Raw genomic sequence first — 14,565 nt, 5'->3', positions numbered from 1 at the left:
ACTCAGTATGATTTCAATTATCTTAAATTTACCGAGGTTCACTTCATGGCCCAGCATGTGATCATCCTGGAGGATGTTCCATGTACTTGAGAAGAATGTGTATTCTGCTGCTTTCGGATGGAATGCTCTATAAGTATCACTTAAGTCTGTCTCGTCTAATGTGTCATTTAAGGCCTATGTTTTCTTATAGATTTTCTGTCTGGATGATCTATCCATTGATTAAAGTGGGGTGTTAAATTCTTAGCTATAATTGTGTTACTTTCGATTTCTTCTTTTATGGCTGTTTGTATTTGCCTTATATATTGAGGTGCTCCTATGTTGGGTGCATGTATGTTTACAATTGTTATATCTTCTTGGATTGATCCCTTGATTATTATGTAGTGTCTTTCTTTATCTCTTGTAACAGTCTTTATTTTGTAGTCTATTTTGTGATATGAGTATTTCTGCTCCAGCTTTCTTCTGATTTCCATTTGCATGGTACATCTTTTTCCATCCCCTTATTTTCAGTCTGTATGTGTTCCTCGGTCCGAAGTGGGTCTCTTGTAGACATCATGTATATGGGTCTTATTTTTGTATCCATTCAGCCAATCTGTGTCTTTTGGTTGGAGCATTTAATCCATTTATATTTGAGGTAGTTATTGATATGTATGTTCTTATTGCCATTTTGTTAATTGTTTTGGATTTGTTTTTGTAAGTTTTTTTTTTCCTTTCCTTCCTCTTTTGTTCTCTTGTGATTTGATGACTGACTTTAGTGTTGTGTTTGGATTACTTTTTCTTTTGTGTGTGTGTATCTATTGTAGATTTTTGGTTTGTGGTTACCATGAGGTTATGCTTTAGCAGTGTGTATATAAATAAGATTGTTTTAAGTTGCTGTTCTTTTAATTTCAAATGCATTTCTAGTATCCTGCATTTGTGCCCTCTTTCTCACAATTGCTGGTTTTGATATCATATTTGTGTGTGGATGATTTCCTACCTTTACTGTTTGTCTTTACTGGTGAGCTTTTCCATTCGTAATTTTCTTGTTTATAGATGGGGCCTTTTCTATTCCTCCTAGAGAAGTTCCTTTAGCATTTGTTGCAAAGCTGGTCTGGTGGTACTGAATTCTCTTAGCTTTTGCTTGTCTGTAAAGTTTTTGATTTCTCTGTCGAATCAGAATGAGAGCCTTGATAGGTAGAGTATTCTTGGTTGTAGGTTCTTCCCTTTCATCACTTTAAATATATCATGCCACTCCTTTCTGGCCTGCAGACTTCTACTGAGAAATCAGCTGATAACCTTGTGGAAGTTCCCTTGTATGTTATTTGTTGCTTTTTCCTTGTTGCTTTTAATTTTTTTCTTTGTCTTTATTTTTTATCAATTTAATTACTGTGTGTCTCGGTGTGTTCCTCTTTGGGTTTATCCTACCTGGGACTCTGTGCTTCCTGGACTTTGGTGATTGTTTCCTTTCCCATGTTAGGGAAGTTTTCAGGTTATTATCTCTTCAAATATTTTCTCAGGTTCTTTCTCTCTCTCTTCTTATGGGACCCCCATATTTGAATGTTGGTGCATTTATTTTTGTCCCAGAGGTCTCTTAGATTGTCATCATTTCTTTTCATTCTTTTTTCTTTATTCTGTTCTGTGGCAGTGATTTCTACTTTTCTGTCTTCCAGCTCACTTATCGTTCCTCAGTTATTTTGCTGTTGATTCCTTCCAGTGTATTTTTCATTTCAGTTATTGTATAGTTCATCTATGTTTGTTCTTTACTTCTTCTGGGTCTTTGTTAAACATTTCTTGTATCTTCCTTGTCTGTGTCTCCATTCTTTTCTGAGATCTTGGATCACCTTAACTATCATTACTCTGAATTCTTTTTCAGGTAGATTGCCTATCTCCACTTCACTTAGTTGTTCTTCTGGGGTTTTATCTTGTTCCTTCATCTGGCACATAATCCTCTGCTATCTCATTTTGTCTAACTTTCTGTGATTGCAGTTTCCGTTCCACAGGCTGCATGATTGTAGTTGTCCTTGCTTCTTCTCTCTGCCCTCTGGTGAATGAGGCTGTCCAAGAGGCTTGTGCAGGTTTCCTGGTGGGAAGGACTCTTTCCCCCCCAGTTGTGGGTGGAGCTGGGTCTTGTCTGGGCCATGTTGAGGGGTGTGTTTAGGGGACATCTGTGTGCTCAGGAAGACTCTAAGCAGCCCACCTGCTGATAGATGGGAATGTGTTGCCAGCCTTTCAGCCATTTGGCCTGAGGCATCCCAGCACTGGAGCCCACATGCTGTTGAGTGGGGTCAGGTCCTGGCAAGAAAATGGCAGCCTCCAGGAAGGCTCACGCCAATGAGTACATCCCAGAACTACCGCTACCTGTGTCTTTGTCCCCTCAGTGAGCCATAGTCGCCCCCCCCCGTCCACAGGAGACCCTCCAATACTAGCAGGTAGATCTGGCCCAGTCTCATATGAGGTCACTGCTTTTTACCCTGAGTCCTAGTGCACACGAGACCTTATTTGCGGCCTCCAATAGTGGAGTTTCCGTTTCCCCCAGTCCTGTGGAATTTCTGTGATGAAACCCTGGTAACCTCAAAGCCAGATTCCCTGGGGACTCCTCTTCCTGTTACCAGACCCCAAGGCTGGGGAACCTGATGTGGAGCTCAGAACTTTCACTCCTGTGGGAGAATTTCTGTGGTATAATTATCTTCCAGTTTGTTGGTCACCCACTCAGTAGGTATCGGATTTGATTTTATCACAATTGTGCCCCTCCTCCTACTGTCTTGTGGCTTCTTCTTTGTCTTTGGATGTAGGGTATCTTTTTTGGTAGGTTCCAGCATTTTTTTGTCAATGGTTGTTCAGCAGTTAGTTGTAATTTTGGTGTTTTTGTAAGAAGAGGGGAGCTCATGTCCTTCTACTCCACCGTTTTGTCTCTGTACCCTTGTTACTTCTTTTCTGGTTGTTTTTGTAGTTCTTCTCTGTTCTTCTCTTTTAGTTTCTTCTCTTGTGGTTTGATGATTTTTTTTTATTGGTATGCTGGTGTTCCTTTCTCTCTGGCTTTTGTGTATTGTAGGTTTTGATTTGTGGTAACCATGTGGTCCATATATGTTGACCTATAACTATATCTACTTCTTTTAATTAATTAATTAATTTATTTTTGGCTGTGTTGGGTCTTCGTTTCTGTGTGAGGGCTTTCTCTAGTTGTGGCAAGCGGGGGCCACTCTTCATCGCGGTGCGCGGGCCTCTCACTATCGCGGCCTCTCCTGCTGCGGAGCACAGGCTCCAGACGCGCAGGCTCAGTAATTGTGGCTCATGGGCCTAGTTGTTCCGTGGCATGTGGGATCTTCCCAGACCAGGGCTCGAACCCATGTCCCTTGCATTGGCAGGCGGATTCTCAACCACTGTGCCACCAGGGAAGCCCCTACTTCTTTTAAAATAGTAGTCATTTAAGTTCAAAACCATTCCAAAATGTCTACATTTTTTTATTCCTCTCCCTCACATGTCATGTTTTTGATGTCATATTTTACATCTTTATGTTTGTTTCTTCAGTGTCTGTTGTAGTTATACTGGATTTAAAATTTTTTGTTCTTTAGTCTTCGTACTAGCTTATTTGAGTGGTTGATCCATAGCCTTTACTATATATTTGCTTTTACTCATGGGATTTTTCTTTTCCTTTAGATTCTTACTAATTGTTGTAGTCTTTTCACTGACCCTTTAACATTTCTTTTAGGATAGGTTTAGCACTGATGAACTCCTTAGTTCTTGCTTTCTGAGAAGTTCTTTACCTCTCCTTCAATTCTGAATTATAATCTTGTTGGATAGTGTATCCTAAGTTGGAGGTTTTTCTCTTTCAGAACTTTAAATATATCATGCCACACCCTTTTGGCCTGCAATGTTTCTGCAGGAAAATCAGCTAATAGCCTTGTGGAGGTTCCCTTGTATATGATTCTTTTTTTTGTCTTGCTGCCTTTCGAACTCTCTTTAACTCTTGCCATTTTAATTATGACATGTCTTGGTGTGGGTCTGTTTGGGTTTGTCTGTATCTGAATATCTGTTTCCTTCTTCAGGTTCAGGAAGTGTTCAGCAATAATTTCATCAAATGCATTTTCAGTCCTTTTCTATCTCTCCTCACCTTCTGGGCCCCCTATAATTCTTGTATTGTTACACTTGTTGTCTCAAAGGTCTGTTAAACTACTTTCATTTAAATTTTTTTTTTCTCTTCTGATTGGGTGATTTCCATTCTGTCTTCTAGATCACTTATGCATTCTTCTGTATCACTTAGTCTGCTGTTAATTCCTTGTAGTGTGTTTTTCATTTCAGTTATTGTATTCTTACGTTCTGACTGGTTCTTCTTTATTTTCTAGTTCTTTGTTAAAATTCTCATTGTGTTCATCTGTTATTTTCCCTAATTCAGTTAGCATTCTCATTACCAACGCTTTGAACGCTTTATCTGATAAATTATTTATCTGTTTCATTGCTTGCTTTTCCAGGGTTTTTCTCTTATTCTTTCATTTGAAACAAATTTCTCTGTCTTCTCATTTTGCTTAACTTTCTCTGTCTCTATGGTATTAGGTGAGACAATTACCTATTCTGGTTTTGAAGTAGTGTTCTTGTATGGGAGCATCCCTATACAGTATGTTTGTGCTCAGTGGCTTTGGTGGAAGAGCTGGATCTGGCATGATTATGACTCACATCTTCCCTGAGGGTATGGCAGCTTTCACTTTGTAGGAGGTGGGGCTGAGATGGAGGTGCTAGAGCCAGAGCCAGGTGTGAGCTGGGGTTTCTCCTCTGCTCAGTGGCCCACATCACCCTGTTAGGGGCAGAGGCAGGTCCCAAGTTGCTGGAGCAGAAACCTTGAGGGTCAGTTCCCAGCTGGTTCCATTTCCTCTAAGCCTCTGCTCTCTCCCCTCCCAGCACCTGCACCCTCACCCCATTGGGGAGCAGTGCTGGAGCAAGAGAAGTGGGCACTTGGTGTGGTTGGGGCACAGGCTATGGTGGCTCCAGCCCCATGCAGGGCTGTGCGCTCCCCGTGTGCTGCCTCTGCAAGCACCAGCAGTGGCTGCCCTCGCCCCATTCAGATGCGTTCTGGGTCCCAGTCAGCTCTGTCTTTCCCAACTGTGCGCTCCCCTCGGCCACTGCGGCACTCCTCCTAGTGTGGAGCTGTGCCGTGGGGCAGGAGGAGCCAGAGCAGGTGCTTGGCTCAGACTGTGGCATGTGCTGGGGCAGTCGCAGGAGACTGGCCGAGGCCCAGGCAGTTTCAATCTGCTTCTTCTGCCTTGTTTCTGGGAGTAAGGAAGCACATGCACAGTCTTCACAAGCAGAGTTTAGGTTCCTTACAGCCCTCTTGTTTGCCCCACTTGTTTTCAAACCAGCTAAGGGGACTTGTCTTCCCACTGTTGGACCCCAGGGCTGGGGCACCCAATATGTGGCTTGAACTGCCCACTCCCTAGGGCAGATCTTTCTCCTTGTAATCTCCCTTTTTCTCTGTGTCCCCTTCCAGGGGCACAGGTCCTGACCTGATCGTGTTTCTCTTCCCTTCTTACTCGATTCTGTGAGGATCTTTCTTAGAGCCTTGGCGGTACAGGAGTCTTTCTGCCAGTCTCCAGTTTGTTTTCAGTGAGAATTGCTCCACATGTAGGTGTGTTTTTGATGTGTTCATGGGGGGAGGGGAACCCCACATCCTCCTACGCCACCATTGTGATCTCTCCTTTCCTTTTTGTTTTTAGATGAATGCCACTTCTCTGTTTTTTTGTAGAGTTGTTTGGATTTTGTCCCAACTCCTGTAGGATATTCTTAATGTAATATTAATAATAATTTAAGAATATTGACTATATGCCAAGCACTAAGTAATTTGTGTATTAACTCATTTGATCCTCAAAAACCTTATGGAATCAGTTTTATAATTATCCTCATGTTATAAGTGAGGACTCTGGGGCACATAGAAGAAATTTGCCCAAGAGAGGCACAGAAATGGGTTTTGAACCCAGGCAGTCTGGCCTGAGAGCAGCTCTCTTATCTGGTACTGCAGGAACTGCTTCTTACAGTAAGATTCTCAGTGGCACACAATGGGATAATCAATACCAAACAGCAACCAAATGTGCAAACAGGATGTCCTAACATTTCCTCATAATTATTTTTATTACCTGTTAACAAAATCCTATGTTTTCATAAACACTTGAGTAAATTACTTCAAATATGCTCCAAATTATTGAAAAGACCACAGTTACTGAGCCACAAGGACAGAAACAGTGCTTTGCCTCGCTGCAACCCTGACAAGTTATGGTTTATGGGTGAAGCCTTTTATTGTTTTCTGAACTTCAACCTATTTTTCTCTCTTTTTGAATGTTTTAGACATAGCTAAAAATAACTTCTAACTTAGAAAGACTTCTCCCTTGTATAAATCAAATGGTTTGCTAAATGGGAGGGGTGAGAAGAAGCCAAGTCTCAGGGTGAAGTCAACAAGAAGCACTGAAATGAACAAAATATGAACAGAATTCAGAGGCCACACCCAAGTACTGACTCCTGATTAACCAAGATTAGCTTACAAATAAGTAGCATTGCAAAAGTATAATTAAATACTTCAATACTCAATACAATTAATTTCTAGCACTACAAAAGGTACTGTATTGTTTCTTGGGATTTTACATACAGTTTATGTAAGGAGACTCACTGTAAAGTTACTTCAAATGGAAGAGTGTCGCTTTATTTAATGGTGTTGAGTTCTGGAGATACTGCATGAAAAGGATATATATATATATATATATTTTTTTTTTTTTTAATTTTTGGCTGTGTTGGGTCTTCATTTCTGTGCGAGGGCTTTCTCTAGTTGCGGCAAGCGGGGGCCACTCTTCATCGCGGTGCGTGGGCCTCTCACTGTCGCGGCCTCTCTTGTTGCGGAGCACAGGCTCCAGACGCGCAGGCTCAGTAGTTGTGGCTCACGGGCCCAGTTGCTCCGCGGCATGTGGGATCTTCCCAGACCAGGGCTCGAACCCGAGTCCGCTGCATTGGCAGGCAGATTCTCAACCACCGCGCCACCAGGGAAGCCCAGGATATATATTTTTAATAAAAGAATAAATCTGTCAGGCTTTTATATTGATTTATCTTGCTGATTCAGACAACCCTTTACACAATAAACAGAATTATTCTCACACATTGTTTTCCCTCCCATACATCCTCTCCTGAGTATTTAATTAACCAAAATGGGAATAAATGTTGTTTTATCCTTTTAATCAATATCTGTGTTCTGTTCTTAGTGCTATGATCTAAGAGAAGCAGAAGTAATGAGGGTTTTATTGTTGTTATTTTTGTATTTCAAAACTTTAGAGGAAAAACATCACCCTTTTCATGGAAATAACTGGAGAATTTTGAGCAATTTAGCTGTTGTGGAGAATCATGCTGTACTATCTGGATTCCTTGTAAGATCAGCCAAATCGACTCATCATTATCCTTTCAGCCCTTAAATCTTGTCTGCCTCCTTTATCCCTGATCTACACACAGGTCCCCACGCCAGAAACGAGATGGTTTTGTCTTGCACCCTCCTTCCAACATACAGGCAACTCTTCTGCCATATCCCTTGCCCCTTCAAATGACTTTCTGTATCCATTCTTTTCTCCCCAGTCCCCTTGGTCCTTCCTTAATTCAGCCTTCATGGTCTTTCACCAGGACTACGACAGTGGCCTTTTTAACTGGTTTCCAGCTTCCACTGTGCCTCTCTGGTAATCCACACTGCCCCCTAAAATAGTCATTCTTACAGCAAAGCATCGTAATGCCTCTTCTCTTTAAACCTTTCAGTGGATCACAGCATGGGAGTCCCTCAGTGATTTCCTGAAAGCAGCTTCTCCATCCTTGTTCCGCCTCCCCTGGCTGTGCAGCGAAGACCACTGTCCAGTGCTCAGGCTTCCCAAGAGGATTCAAGCCTGTGTGAAGCACCTGCTGCCTCCTCTTCCTGAAATATCCTCTTCGTCCTTCATCCCACGCTTTCCTTTGCCTTCCCAACAAGCTTAACTCCATCCTTGAGAAACTGGTTCAGATGTCTCCTTCTCAGATGTCCTCTCCTCACGTAATTTGAACCCCGATTTGCTTCCATCCTTGCACATGTCTGTTGTTTCTCTGTCACATTGTAATTACTAGTTTATAGGTTTGTCTTCTTATGTAGCAAATGCCACAGGGAAGCACTTATCTGATTTTTCCCTTTATCCCCCAACACTTGACATGATGCATAGTACATAGTACGTACTCAGTGTTTGCGGAATGGAATTGAAATAACAAGGTGCATGTTTGTTTATTGAAATTGAAAGTTCTTGGGAAGCTGTGTTACAGTCTCAGGTTTACTGTGATCACCTAGATTCTGTGCTTACTAGATGAAATTCCGCAATAATTACTCTCAAACACCTTAAAATTCTGCAGCAGACATACAGGTATAATGTGGGCTAGAGAGAGTTCCATTTTCAAAGATGCCTTAGTTAAAACATGTTGGCCACTGGACACTTCAGACTCATACTTATAAATGGCAGTGAAATACTGGAGGTCTCCTAGCATCATTCCAGAGGCCCTCTTCTATGTCATGATTTCTCCAATGAGTCCATTTGGAGGCCAGGCCAGCTCTGTAGGATTTGATCTTAGGCAGTGGAGATTTGTGTTCTTAATCTCCAGCAGAACTTAGCTAGAAGGGATGTTTAAAATTGCTCTCACCATATATATTCATTATTAAATTTGACAGTTAAAGCACCAACTTTATGGAGACCTAAGAACATGTAGAACAGACTTGACCCTACTACATGTGTTGTTTTGTTCATACATTTAGCAAATACTAATTAAGCACCTACTATCTGCCCATTCCAGGCCACGGGGCTATAACAGTGTTCAAAAAACAGACCCAAATCCGTGGAGCTTACATCCTGGTAGAGGAGACAACTAACAAGTAAAATACAGGCTACATGAGATGAAGAAGATAAAAGAGAGTGAGAGATTGCAGGCATGCGCAGAGGGAGATGTTGCAGTTTTAAAGGCTGATTAGGAAGTGGCTCACTGAGAGGGGGACGCCTGAGTAAAGACCTGAAGGAGGGAAGAGAGCAGACTTATTGGGGGAGAGATTATTCCAGGCAGGCGCCCCAGCAGACTCGACATCCCCAAGGCAGGGGCGCCCCTGATGCGCGTAAGACCCAGCAAAGGAGTCGCATCTAGAAAGATGAGAGAAAGGGAGAGAGCAAACTAGGTGATCTCAGGGAGGTCAGGGTTCCTGGTGATGCAGGACCTTGTGGGTCCTTGTAAGGATTTGGGGGTTGACACTGAGCGATATTGGGAGGCACTGGAGGGTTGGAGGTGAGGTGTAGCGTGATCTGACTTAGGGCTTAAGGATCACTCTGCTGTGTTGAGAGTAGATGTTAGGACCAAGGGGAAAAGTAAAGATACAGACAGAAAGTTGTTGCAGTAATCCAGGAGAGAAATGATGGTGACCTGCTCGGGGAAGGGAGTGGTGCTGAGGGGACAAGAAGTGGTTAGATTCTGATAATGCTGCTCTGACATCAAATCAGCAAAGGGGAGAGGAAGAGAGGAGTCAAGGCCAAGCCTGAGGTTTCTGTCTAAGTCACTAGAAGGATGGAGTTGGCCTTAACTGAGACGGGTACGGTTGTGGGAGGAACAGGTTTGGAGGGCAGTTCGGGAGGTCGTTATCAGACAACCCAGTGGAGTTGCAAGAAGGCAGTTGGATATATGAGTCTGAAGTTCAAGGACGGGGTCTAGACTGGAGATAAATTTAGGAGTCATCTGCATGAGACTGGATGAGCTCACCAAGAAAGGATGGAAAATAGAAAAAAGAAGAGGTCCAAGGACAGAGCTACCCAGGGAGAACAGACCTAAGCCCAAGGAAGCTGTGGGGTAATGGGGGGAGATGGGACAAAAATAAGAAAGTGCCCCGCCTGGAGAAAGCAGGCGAGGAGGAGGGAGAAACCGACGGGCTCAGATGCTAATGCTGAGTCAAGTAAGTCAAGTACTGAAACCTCAGCAGTGCAGCTAACAAGGTGAAAGGAATTGGTACCTTTGAAAGAGAGCAGTTCTGACAGTGGAGGTCAGCGTGAATTAGCGCGGATTCTGTAGAGGTGAAGAGGACAGGAAATGGAGAGAATGTACAAACAGGTATTCCACGGCGTCTTTTAAGGTGAGCAGAGGAACGTGGGGGTGACTAAAGGCAGAAGTGAGTGGGGAGGGATTTTCTTTTAAGTTGTGAAAAGTAACCACATGTCTGTACGCTGGTGGAAATGATTCTGTGTAGTGGGAAATTAATGATGTAAGAGAGAGAGGAGAATTTCTGGGGCTTGCCCTTGAATAAGAGAACAGGAATGGGGTGCAGACTACAAGTGAGAGGTGACACACAGGAGCAGAGAGCTGCCCTAGTAACAGGAAGGAGGGTGCAGAACAGGGGTGGTAGGTGGGAGCTTTGGGAGATGTCTGGAGATTGTCAGTTTTCTCCGTGACATGGAAATCTTGGTCGCTGGCCGAAAGTGAGGATAGCGGGGGAGATAGTGTTTAAGCAGAGAGGAGAAGGTGTGAAATAGCTGTCTAGGAGTGTGGAACAGTGAACAGACGATGAAAATATCATACCATCTTTTGGCAGAATTTAGGGCCCACTTGAGTTCTGTCATCATGAACGTAAGATTACGCCACTCAACATGGCTTTACACAGCCACGTTTCACTGCAAGGATGCGAAGGTAGAGCAGACAGTGTGGATCAAGGAGGACAGTTACTGAATCCCCAGGCCTCGTGGTATATTGGGTTTGGGAAATCAAACATCCCCCACTTGAGAGGACTCTAGAAGAAAGAGCAGCATCATGAAGAGCTAGGATTTAGTTAGAGAAAAGTGAAGAAAACAATCTGAACAGAGGTTGAAATTTTGGAAGATGTTGGTGGAGTGTTCCAAGGTAGTGAGGAAGGGTTTCAGAAGTTTTGGAGGGTGGGTGATGGAGATGTGCTGAGCAAGATGGTGATTCTAGTGCAGGAGGTGAGTGATGATCTGTGGCCCAGACCTGAGCTTCTCCTGGAGATCAGGTCTCAAAACAGGACTTGGTGACAAGACTGGGAGTTCTGGGGCATAGGGAACTGGGAGGGGGGCATCTTGCTAAAAGCCCGAGTCCTTGGGTCCTTTCTTCATTCCTACAGCTCTCTTCTCTCTGTAGACGTCATTGTTTCTTCAAACAAAGGCATACAGGCAAGCCCAGTGTAGAGAATAAATCGAAGCAGAGCTTCCCTGGGTGAAAGCCAGAATTAGGGGAGGAGGGCCATGTCCCTCACAGGGTCCAGGGGTACTGCCTCAACATTTCTAGGGGTCCTCGAATCTCAGGTCATAATCACTGCTCCGACGTTGATGAGAGACACCTGAGGAAAATAACGGAGTCACGTATGAGAAAGTAGAGATCATATACCCAGTAATCACGCGAGTCTTTTTAAATGTTTTGCCAGCAGTGCAGAATCCTTTTTTTCTTCCACGTAATAAACTTTTCAAATAAACAGGTGGTTTGCAGTATCCCTTGGGATTTCTCTGTGTCATTTACGATCAGTATAGCGTTACTGTTGTTAACTATTATGTACATAGAAGAAACCATAGTTTCGAACAGTCCTGACTTAGATCAGGTTCTCCAGAAGCAAACCACGAGGCAGAGGTTTGAATGCAAATGGTTTGTTACAGAAGTGCTCCCAGGAGAGTCTTGTAAGTGGGTGGAGCAAGCAGGAGAGAAAAGAAGGAGCCCAGAAAGTATACGTTTAGGAGATGTCTCAAGGAGGTAGCTTTAGCGCGCACCCTGCCGGGCAACTCTGGAGAGTAACAACTCGGGTTCCAACCTGATTGGACACAGGGCTTGTTTCCACACCTGTGAGGTCACAGCAAAGGAGAAAGTTGGGGGGGGGGGAGCTGTGAACCCCTAGGTACTTCGAAGCAAAACATCTAGGAGCCTGAGGGCCGTCCTTCACAAAGCAAAGTAGAAGGTATGGGTCCTTGAAAGAAAATTGTGCGTGCGTACACACACACGCACGCGCGCACACACACACACACACACACACACACACACACACACACACACACACACACACACACACACACACACACACACACACACACACACACACACACACACGGGATCTAAGAACAAATCAGGGGAGCCCAACAGGACCTTCTGTAAGTGGAAAGCTTTCTTTCGAACGGCAAAGATAATCTGTATAAAGATTAGCTTCAGAAGATATTAACGTCAGCTTTCAATTATCCTCAAGCAGTTTTCTAATAGTCTGAATCTTGCTGCCTTTCCTCCTGCACTTGTAGCAAGATCATATTACCACACATGTAGGGCCGAAGTTTGAGAAAATCCAGGTCAAGTGAGTGTGCATCTCTCGTCAAATATATCCAAGCACAGGACTGAATGTGCTGTCTTTATTGAAAACAAAATGCATGTTTTAAAACTCCACTATTTTAGATGGATTTCACACTTCCTCACTTCCATTAGTGTAAATATCAACACTGTTTAGCTATTTCAAAATTTATGTCATTACAAATAGTTACTCTTATCTACATCCTCATATGTTTATTTCCAGATGATTGTATTTTATTTTTCCCTTTAGATTTTGTCCTCTCTTCTAAGGATTAGGGAAGCATTGTTTTAGAGTCCCTGTGTTAGATGTAATTTAGAGCTGTGTAACATCCAGCCCACTGACAGATTTAGAGATTAATTTCCAGACCTCTTGCGGTGCAAGGGAAGCTCCTTAAGATTTTGAAAATGGCAATACTATTGACTCCCTACCACTAAAGGTTACTTGTATGGGTATCCACACTAATGCAAAAGGAAAGTTTAAGTGTGGTAAATATCAATGTTGTTTTGCTTTATGGAAAAACCTGTGCATAGGGGGAAAAAAGCAATTTATGGAACAAGAAATAGTTTATCCTTCATAAGGACATCTTATACAGATATATTTCCCTCCTTTCATTCTGTAAGGATAACATTGCTGTTGCTAAACTGATATTTGCACAGGAAAAATAGTTCAGTAGTTTTGAACAGTCATGTCTTAGGTCAGGTTCTCCAGAAGCAAACCATGAGCCAGAGATTTGATGCTAGAGATAGACAAAAGGAGAGATTTGACTATGACTTATATGCTATTTAGATTATATTGAGAGTTAGTAGAAAACCTTTTTTTTTTCCTCCCAAGATTTTGGCTTAGATACATCTCTAAATATGTGTTTGCTATATTTTAAAGTAAGTACACTTTTAGGGGAATTTAATCCATATGTTACACATAAATCATCCAAATGTTGTTTTATTAGAGGTACACGATGTCTAAGATGCCTTTTGAGCTTTTTTAATAGTCCTTATATTCTTTGCTGAAAAGCAGCAGGTAAGTTGCCAAGAGTAAACAAATCAAATAGCAAAAGGTTTGCGCTCAGTCTGAAATGCTTAGCCTATTATTTTTGATTGGGTTCTGAACTTGGCAGTGCACATCCCCAATTCCTGCCTGGAGGGCAAAGTGAAAACAATTTGAACACTGTATTTCCCAGTCGGGTCATTGACATTTGAGAATAATGTAGTACAGACAGAATCAGCATGTTTGGCAGGTGAGTGATACTTAATGTGACCTCGGAAAGTTACTTCCTCCAGTTTGCAGAAGTTCATGGCGTGGACCAATGTTAGTCACACTGCAAAACAAAAGTTAGGACAGACAGCCATCAAGGGATCCATACTGGGAATTTATCTGTTTCTCTCGTGCATCTTTAGGTGGAATGGTTGAAAAATGAAGACATCATTGATCCTGTTGAAGATCGGAATTTTTATATTACTATTGATCACAACCTCATCATCAAGCAGGCCCGCCTCTCAGATACTGCCAACTATACTTGTGTGGCCAAAAACATCGTCGCCAAGAGGAAAAGCACAACCGCAACTGTCATAGTCTATGGTGAGTGAGCTCTTGGGGTCTCAATCTAGTTGAGGTCACACTGCAGTTTCTCATTTTAATCTTAAAATACCAAGTGAAGAGGCCCCTTTGCAATCCCCCTTGCTGCTCTCTTCCAGCTTCTCATGCGGCCGGTCAGGTGTAACTGCTTTCCTGATACTCGTAGAGAAACTAGACGTAGAAATCCCTAGTCCTTTGTCAGTCAGTTTATAGGAAAGTGAAGGAAATCTACCCAAGTACCAGGGCGGTTCCCTGCTTCCCTAGGCCCTCCTGCTCTCCATAGCCTGAACTACAGAGATGTAGAGGGAGTTCCAAGATGAAGATGCTTCAGGCAGTCGGCTGTTCTTCCTGTGGGCCTCAGGAGAGTGATTGCAAAACCTCGGGTCACTGGGAGCTGACATGTTCTCCGAACACCTCAGCGCAACCTTAACTCCCTAGAACTTGCTCTCCACTCCGCCAGGGGCGTCCAGAGTGAAGACAAGGGCTGCCGTAGCCACGCAGCCCTAATCCTAACCCTGTAGCAAGTTTCAACATGATGAGTTCTTCAGACAGCTGCTCTTCCACTCTCTGGCCCTTTCTAATCCATCTCATCTCTAAGCCTATCATTTCTCCAGAAGTACTATATGATTCTGCCCCCAATTTTGCTGCAGCACGTGATGCCTTTATCTCCCTGTCTGCTTTAG

General features: G+C 43.1%; 1 protein-coding gene and 1 long non-coding RNA gene across 3 annotated transcripts in view; one reads left to right on the top strand and one right to left on the bottom strand.

Moving 5' to 3' along the window:
- The window catches only part of UNC5C (unc-5 netrin receptor C), a 401,385-nt gene that overhangs the window by 318,874 nt on the left and 67,946 nt on the right, over positions 1-14,565 (top strand). For both annotated transcript variants that reach the window (XM_082391648.1, XM_082391647.1), the window contains exon 5: positions 13,705-13,885. In XM_082391648.1, coding sequence (XP_082247774.1) covers positions 13,705-13,885 — 181 coding nt within the window. The remainder of the gene's footprint in view (positions 1-13,704; positions 13,886-14,565) is intronic.
- LOC309628622 lies at positions 3,902-13,711 on the bottom strand. Its single transcript, XR_014244592.1, has 2 exons — positions 7,834-13,711; positions 3,902-7,799 (listed from the first exon to the last, which is right to left on the bottom strand). It is a non-coding gene; the product is annotated as an uncharacterized lncRNA (long non-coding RNA).

The sequence above is a fragment of the Balaenoptera borealis genome (genome assembly GCF_965194805.1).
Source record: "Balaenoptera borealis genome assembly, chromosome: 4".
Lineage (NCBI taxonomy): Eukaryota > Metazoa > Chordata > Mammalia > Artiodactyla > Balaenopteridae > Balaenoptera > Balaenoptera borealis.
Note: the sequence above shows the minus strand (reverse complement) of the source record. Positions and strands in the feature narration are given on the sequence as shown.